The following is an 8685-nucleotide window of genomic DNA, read 5'->3' on the forward strand; positions in this document are numbered from 1 at the left end:
AAAAAAAAAAAAAAAAAAAAAAAAAATAATTTTTTTTTTTTTTTTTTCAGTGGCCCTAATCCTCTTCCGTAGTCTGACACTTTCATTTATATTGTCCTTTTATGTCAAACTGTTATCGTGATGCGTTTCCCAAAGCCTTTGGAAAACAGTAAGGCCCTAACCATCACAGATCCTCTGCTATGCCTAACAGTGGGTATGAATGGATCTGCCCCATTTTTTTTTTACATCAAAAACTCATACAGTGTTGGTTCCTAAATTGTTCATTCTTGGTGTCATCTGACCAAAGGCTGGCCACCTCTACCTCTTTACATTTTTGATGCTTTCCAAAACAAGCAAACAACAAAACATAAGATTTTCTTGTTCTTGATGTCAATCTTTGCTGCAGCTCTCTGGCAGCTGTTTTCCCTCCATCAATGAATGAATATGTTGAATTTAGAAGCCACTTTAAGGGGGACTGGATCTCTTAATAGACTTTAAAGGTACAATTCATGGTTCTGTTTTGATTTAAGGCTCTGCTGCAGCAATAAAGAGGAGAAGGGTCCACTCATAAATGTGTATGCCGCTGTGATTTGCCGTCCCTTCTCCAGTAAATGTTTATCCCAGTCTCCTCTCCGTTTCTAGATATGTACATCCTGGACGATGACAAGTGTGACGGTTTGGACTCGTCAGACGACCCCTCATTCTATCAACACTCCAAAGCAGTCAAAGATCGCAGCCCGTTCACAATCCTTGGTTCCACGCGCTTTGTTCGTCCCCGCTTCCTCAACTCCCTCTCCCTCCCCAGCAAGAAGGTACGCTCCACCAGTGACCCAAAGAGTTCCACGGGCTCTCGCACTCTGAACGATCTGAAGATGGAAAGCCCGAGGCGGAACAGGACAGTGACGGAGCCTTCAGTCTACAGCCACGGGGACGTATTCAACTCAGTATTTAATGGCCGAGGAATGCCAAAGAGTCCAACGGTTAGCCTGGAGACGTCCTTTGTTGGGACCAGGGGCGGCTCTGAGGAGCAGCTTGTGGAAGGCAGGCTGGTGAGGGGAGGGGGCTCCGGCCTTGGACTCAGCGGTCTGGGGGGACACGGGGTGGTGGAGCAGCACAGGGAGCAGAGCAGCCGAGAGCGCCTGGCTGGAGAAGGCGGCTCCTCTAGCGGGGGTAATGTGGGAGGGGGTGGAGGAGGCGGGGGTACTCAGTTTAAAAGCCGCAGTCAGAGCTTTAACACGGATACGACGACCAGCGGCATCAGCTCCATGAGCTCCAGCCCCTCCCGCGAGACCGTCGGGAACCCAGATCACCCCGAAGTGGAACCAGACTCTTCCGACTGTGTGAGCCTCAACACCGTTGTGTCTGCAAAGACGGTCAAAACCCTCTCCTCCCTCAGCCCCCAGCCTCAGACAAACCACATGTGCTCCTCCAAGTCCCCCAGCGTTTCTCTGGTCCCGCCAGGCTCCTCGCACACCCTCCCCCGCAGAGCTCAGTCTCTTAAGTCCCCCTCGGTCACAGCCATCAAGAGCCTGGCTGACTGCAGCATCATGTACACCAGCCCCAGAGACGCGCTGGGTTACGCTACACTGAAGAGGCTGCAGCAGCAGAGGATACACCCGTCTCTGTCCCACAGTGAGGCTCTGGCTTCACCCGCCAAAGACGTTCTGTTCACAGACACCATCACCATGAAGACCGGCAGCCTGGACTCCAGGTTAACTCCTCGCAGGTGGGTCCTCTCTGATCGCAGGGGTGGTCGTCTGTTTTTTTTTTTTTATCCTGTTTTGCTTTTGAAAATGTTTGTAATTCATTTTAAATCCATACGACTCTTCTGTAGCTTTGGTGCTACTCGACGTCTGGTTACTGCCGGGACAAATGTAAGTGTGTTTGTGCACCTTTTGTTGTGTCTGTCAGGCTGTCGGACAGGAGGCGCACCTGTCCAGAACCCACCGTGCCAAGCCCGTACCGCAGGCTCTCCAGAACACTTGTACCGCGGTGGGTGGATCTGCCCAGTGTCGTCCTCAGTAGAGAAGCAGCCTGTAGCTCTAATTACTCCTGCTTGTAGAGGAATAGTTCCAGCTCCAACCTGCAGTCGATGTCCCATTAGCTAGATCAGAGCTGTTCAGATTTACATGCACTCGTCTTCATAACGTCTGACTTATAATTATTTATTTGAACAGTTCTCTCTTTCCAGGGTGGAATGATCGTACCAAATGATTTTCACAAATTCACATGACTTATATGAACATACACTAATGGTTAAATCAGCCAACTGCTTTCATCAAGCTTCAAGTGAAGCTTGATGAAAGTGTTTTTTATGTGAAAAAAAAACCTGCTTTAGTTGATAACATGGGGTTCTTGTCCTGTTAGGAGACACATCTGTGTCCAATTTGCACCATTTAGCTGTGGATTTACATCCAAGCATCCATCAGCCTAATGCCTCCACCTCCGTTCATGACAGTTTGCTTTCCCTTGATTTGAAAGCCTCACTTTGACTCCACCAAAACATCTGACCAGAGCAGCTCAGTCTGTGTCATGTAATCCTTAAACGTTTCTAAAGGCTTTGTCCTGGGCTACATGGGAAACTGCAAATGTCAGTAGATTTGCACTATCCTTTAAAGCCATCAGTATAAGTATTCCAGCATCCTCTAGTCTACGACAGGTTTGACACTTTGTTGGTTCTGGATTGTTCTTGCAGCACTGAACCAGTTTCCTTTTTATCTGAGGGAGAGGATTAAAATATAATGTTCCAGGTTTTGAGGTTCATCATCATCTCCTTAACTCCTTAAAGCGTGCTTTTTTTCTTCTAGTATGGTTGTCGTTGAAACTGTTGATTAATTCCAAACACAAAATCGATGTTTGTGCTCACAGTCTTGGCCATTAAAGTTGAGTCTGACGATTAGATCTGAAATGGCCCTAATCGTAACCCTGTAGCCTATCTGTGTGCTATAATTAAAAACTAGGTCTGTTCCAGAGAAGTAATAAATGTAATCAGGCTCTGCCATGTCTGATAAGACATTTGGTTTAATACTCTGCCAGGTCAGGACTATTGTTTCTGTTTTAGTTTGCTTTATTGGTCGGGTGTATAAATACATCTAAACCTTTTTCCAAAATGTTGATCCTTTTGCGAAAAGGCTCCAAAAATCTAAACATGGAAAAACATCTTGGTATCATAACCCATCAAAGGCTTTGGGTGTAAAACTATATAATTCTGCAATAGAGTAATTTATAATCATGATTATTACTTAATGGTGTTCCTTTGATTATGATAAATAGACCTTAAATATTTGTTGTAAATATAATCACTGTAGTTAGAGTTAAATGTGTTTAGGTTCCTTGTGCCTAGAATATATTTAGTCAAAACAAGGTTTTAAATGCTGAATGTAGGGCTGCAACCTACGATTATTTTGCTAATTGACGAATCAGTCAATTATTTTTTTTCGATTAATCAATTAATAAACAGATAGCAAAAGGTTTGATAAAGAAGATTTTTACAGAATTAAACCAGGTCAAAATAAAACTTTTCCACTTTTGGAGTTCATAGCACATTTTTTTTTTCCACATATTTTTTAATCTTAAATGCAAAACGATAGATATTCTTACAGTTTTCTTACAATTACTGCTCTAAGTGGGTTGCTCTGTCAACTAAAAGCATGTTTTAGAAACTATACATCCAGTTTACGCTTAATCAAGTACTAAATTAGTTGACGAATATTTCAATAATGGATTAATCACTATTAATCCGATTAATTGTTATACTCCACTAGCCTTTTCTTTATTTTTGTTGTTCAAACAGTGAAAAATTGAATTCCATAGATAATTTCACTGATTATTCTGTGACGACTTTCTCCTTTAGGATTTAAGTCTGTGTCCAACTCATTTGTAATTAAAATTTTTGAGTAACTTAAAATCAAAACACACATTTACCAATAAAAAGGACAATTTTATCCCTTTTATCTTGTAAACTACTATGTGTGTGGTTTTGATGCTAAAAACGAAATGAAAACAAAGCCTGGATATGAAGGACTTTAAAGGTGCCTTTGTGAATTTGTACACCATTAGACTCACTCTGGTTTTGTTCAAATTAGTTTTTATTAAATTAACGGAGTTATCTTGGCTTGTTTTATATGTGTGATCATTGAATTTAAATATTTTTTCTATTTACGGTTAGCCCACATTAGCCTTGTTTCTTTCATGACTGACAAGGTAAAAAGTCTGGAAAAGGTAAATAATTAACAGAAAGTTAAAAGGAGTTCCTTCCTGCTCAGGTTATATATTATTTTAGGGAATCTTAAACTAATGTCATAAAACTTTTAACATTTGCCTCCATGATGTTGATTTCTGTTTGTGAACCTGATGACTATGTCCTGAAATCTAGTTTGACACGCCCCCCCTCTGTGTGGTTTTATCCAACATATCCTGGCTTACTCCCCGTGTTCCTTCTCCCTCCCAGCCTCTCCCCCCGGATCCTCTCACGCACCTCTCCTCTTGCGCTCCCTAGGTTCCTAAAAGCTCTCAGTTTCGCCTCTCTGGACAAAGAGGAGCTGCTCAGTCCCATCAGCCAAAGCACCCTGCACCGCTGCTCCTCGGTGCGCTCCATGGTCTCCAGCGCCACCTTAGGGTGCAACGACGACTACATTGGCCTGGCGCTGCCGATGAACATCAACGACATGTTCCACATCAGAGACTCTACCTACTTCCAGCAGAGGATCAGCCCGCCCTCTGAAGAGCGGAAACGCTTCCTGTTTGGCGACGGAGACGGTAAAGGCGGCTTTATGTGGGATGAAGTGCTAAAGCTGTTAGAGGTAAACAGATTTTCAGATGAATGCTGCTTTTGTCTGTGATGCTGCAGGGGATCGGCCTGCTCTGCCGTTACTGAAACAGCAGTTCAGTATCTCTGAGCTCATTGCATCTCGAGGAGAGTCTCAGAACCACATGGTGGACTCAGAAGAGACGGGTCTGCAGGATCACTCCGAGGAAAACTGTCTGTACTGCGTAGGAGCCAGCGTCCTCGGATACCAGACTCAGCCGCAGATCAAAAGCACGCAAACTCGGACAGGTGATGTTCGTCGCACGTGGAAAAGCTTTAGCATCGAAGCAGAAAATCAAAACTCTTTTTTTTTTTCTTCCCAGATTATGTTGACTTCCCTTCATGGGGTGGGCAGGGGGGGCATCGACTGGAGGTGATGCCTCAGTCCAAGTTCTCGGGGGTGTCGGGCTGCAGTGACGCTGCTGTGTCTCAAGGTTCGATCTCCAGCACGCCTACGCCTGGAGACGTCGTTATTGGTAAGAACCCGGACTGAAACTGGGGAACTAAAAGCAGATCCAGCTAGCCACAGTTAGCATCCGTTCTTCATGTTTCAAATTATCAGCTCCTGCACTTTTACACTTAAAATGAGATAATTTGATATTAGGTACTTGAAATAAGATAATTCATTTGTTTTTTTCTTATTTCAATAGTAAATTGTCTTATTCCATTGGCAAATAGTCTCACATACCTGCTTAATTCAAGAAAGAATGATGCACTTATTTTAAAGTTGTAAGGAAGTCATATCTGAATGTCAAATCATTCTGGCTTAAACATGTATATAAATGTACTTTTTATCAGACCCAAAATTTAGAAAATTTCTTAAAAGAAAATCTGTCTTAAAGTCGCTTTTTTTTTTTTCGTTATCTTATGCAGGCCAGTTAGTTGTACGTCAGCTTGTACACCTAAATTCGGTCAATCATATATCAACGGTCATCTGTCTATCAAATGTTTTCGGTCATAGCATCTTGATTCATATGTTGCAGCTAATATACGCAACGGGAGAATTTGGAATGGCAACGGTTGGAACAGCGGCTTCCCTACGACTTTAAGGGACTTAGGAGTTTAAGTCCTCATTATAATGTGGTTCTGTTTAATCTCCCACTTTGAGAAACCAAAACTACATTTTTTTCATTGTTTTTTTCTTGGTCCTCATGCAGAGGAGAAATAATTTTTGATGGTAAAACCTAAGCTTGGGTACACGGTGTCTACAAGGTGATAGCTAGTGTTAGCTTCCCACTACATTAAAACATTTGCTAGGTATATATGATGCTTTTTGCTAGATTCTTAAGGACTGTTTTCATCCAGCAGTGATGCTGTAAGGCAATTGTCAAAGCGTTCATTCAATAAAGACTGATGTTCAATGCATTCTGCAGGCGGGAAAGCCATCTCTGATGACGGCCCTGCCTCTCGAGTCCTCCTGAGGAAGGAGATTCTCCGCCTCATCATCAACCTCAGCTCTTCTGTCGGAACCAAAGGCAATGAAACAGGATTATTGACGTGAGTCAGGTTTTCTCGCCAGTTGAGCACAGACTGTAAACGGTCTTTAGCTCCGAGGGTCACCCCAATGTCTTCTCTTTTTTTCTTTCCTCAGGATAAAGGAGAAGTTTCCTTATGCGTTTGATGACATCTGCTTGTACTCGGAGGTTTCTCACCTCTTGTCCCATTGTATGTTTCGTCTGACTTCGAGGCGCTTCATACAAGAGCTCTTCCAGGACGTGCAGTTTATGCCAGTAAGGAATCAAACTCCTAAATTGGGTATTTTTCATTAATTTATTGAGCATTTTGGACTGATTCATGTTTTTAATCTCCCAGATGTATGAGGAAGCTGAAGCAATCCTGATGAAGCTTCCTGAACCCGTCGGAGAGGATGTTACCCCTCCTGCAGAGTCCTGATTCCCCCTCCCCGGCTACAGCCCTGACTCCTTTATAACTGTGGAAAGAAAAGCAGGTCTGAGGCTCTATGGACAGAGGAACCTTCAGCCCATTTCTGTTGCTTGAAACGGAGAACACTCATCGCTCAGCTTCCTCCTGAGCTGGAAACAAAAGACTTCAGTAACCGAACACACATTAAATGCTGTCTCAGAAAAACGATGAGCAGCAGAAAAGCCAAATACTGTTTCCATGTGGATTGGCAACACTGTCAAATATTCACCGGTAGATCATCAGAAAACTAAAAGGACAAAGACGGTGCAGTTAGAAAATAATCAAGTAGTTTAAAAAAAAAAATCAAATTGTGTTTTTTTTTTTTTTTTGCAGTTTTAGATTGTTTCCTGTAATGAAACAAATCATCACGTCTTACTGAATATTCCTCGGACCTTGCGTTCTTTTCTTCAAAGAAAACACTACAAACGGATCCTGCTGTCTTTAAAAACCTAACTGGAGCCGGATTCCTTCTCCTCACCGCCTCCTAAGACCTTAAGCCTCCTTACCGCACAGACGGCCTGTTAAAACTTTCTATTTCCAGTGTCACAGACAATCACCAGTGTTGTGTTTTCTAAAGCATTTTACCTGCCGCCGCTACTCGGTGAATAAGGAGAATAGCATGTAATTTAATGCTAGTTTTTTTCCCTACTTTTCTGGCTCAGAGCCTTTAATGTTTTCTTTTCCTGTGTTTTGGCATCTTCAGCGAGCTTCAAAGAAGGTGGGTCTCTCTCTTTTCCTCTAAAATGCTTGCTCGTGTAAGTAATCTGTAGAAAGGTCGATTACAGATGTACACAGGTGTTCCTGAAACGTTCACCAACCAGCAGCTCCTCGTCACAATTCCTCCTTTACCTCTGAGCTTCACACTCTACTGCATGTTCAACTAGCATGGCAAAGTTGCACTTCACCCTAACTTATTGCTTTTTAAAGAAGTTAAAGGTTGCCATTTCATGTCGCCATACATCGTAGGAATGGTTGCCCCTCCGCCATGCAATATCACTCACTGTTGGAGCACGACGACAGAGGAGGGGGCGGTTCAGTGCGATGACTAAATGTAAAAGGTATCCAAGGAAACAGGTTGTTTCCATTGGCGTTTTTTTTTTTTTTTTGCTACAATGCTGCTACACAAGTGGACTCATAGAGAGATGATTCATAGATCCGCTGAGTGATGTCAGATCCGATCTATTTATTATATGTCTGTACCATAGTGAGCTCAACCAGAGAAGAAAAAAGTTATTTATATTTTTCCTCAAGACTGTATTATAATTTAATTTTTCTTTTTTGCCTGAATTGTGTTTCCCTTGTAAAATGTGTACAGTATGTTTTTGGGGCACCGATGACCTAAAGAAACATACGATCCTATCAAAGGGATGCATTGTTAATAAAACAAAATCTGAAACACCCAGAGGGATTCTCACTTCTTTTTTTCTGTTTAATTTTCTTAAAAAAATTTTTTCTAATGGTTCATCCATGAGCGAGCTGTTTAAAAAATGAATAAAAAATAAATTGAGAAAATCTACTTTATGGTAGATAAAAATCTACTTTTATCTTATTAAAGTGTTTGATAAATGTTCCTAATGCAACATTTAGCTTCTTAGCTAGCTCTTAATGACAGTTTTTATCAAAGTTTATGAAGGTTATTTTGTTTCTAAACTATTTGTGCATTGTAAGTGTGAATTGGAAGTTGTAGAGAGAGTTACATTCTAAGTTTTGTATGTTTAGAATAAAAAATAAAAAATCACAGGTACAATTTTTTTTTTTAACACCTGTTCAAATTTTAAGTACAAGAACACAAATTCTGTTCTACAAGTTGCACATCAAAATCCTCTTACATTCAGTTTTGCTACAGTTGATCTAAAACAAATGGTGCAAAACAAATTCAAACACGTGTATTAAAATCTTCAAAAAATATGTATTTTTTTTTTTCCCTTAACACAAACACAAATCAATTAATACAACTGCGAGATTCTGCAGCCGTG

The 8685-nt window shown here is 41.6% G+C and overlaps 1 protein-coding gene across 2 annotated transcripts in view; it reads left to right on the forward strand.

Annotated features, from left to right (window-relative positions):
• rictor (RPTOR independent companion of MTOR, complex 2) overlaps positions 1 to 8111 on the forward strand; it is a 42238-nt gene extending 34127 nt beyond the window's left edge. Inside the window, exons 31-37 of one of the 2 annotated variants that reach the window (XM_015387409.1) lie at positions 622 to 1705; positions 4478 to 4737; positions 4829 to 5035; positions 5110 to 5262; positions 6160 to 6283; positions 6378 to 6516; positions 6599 to 8111. In XM_015387409.1, coding sequence (XP_015242895.1) covers positions 622 to 1705; positions 4478 to 4737; positions 4829 to 5035; positions 5110 to 5262; positions 6160 to 6283; positions 6378 to 6516; positions 6599 to 6679 — 2048 coding nt within the window. In that variant the 3' untranslated portion in view covers positions 6680 to 8111. Of the gene's footprint in view, positions 1 to 621; positions 1706 to 1890; positions 1972 to 4477; positions 4738 to 4828; positions 5036 to 5109; positions 5280 to 6159; positions 6284 to 6377; positions 6517 to 6598 lie in introns of those variants that run through there. The other variant, XM_015387410.1, reaches the window with a different exon arrangement.
• The last annotated feature ends 574 nt before the right edge of the window (positions 8112 to 8685 follow it).

Source organism: Cyprinodon variegatus, unplaced genomic scaffold, assembly GCF_000732505.1.
Source record: "Cyprinodon variegatus isolate N-32 unplaced genomic scaffold, C_variegatus-1.0 Scaffold393, whole genome shotgun sequence".
NCBI lineage: Eukaryota > Metazoa > Chordata > Actinopteri > Cyprinodontiformes > Cyprinodontidae > Cyprinodon > Cyprinodon variegatus.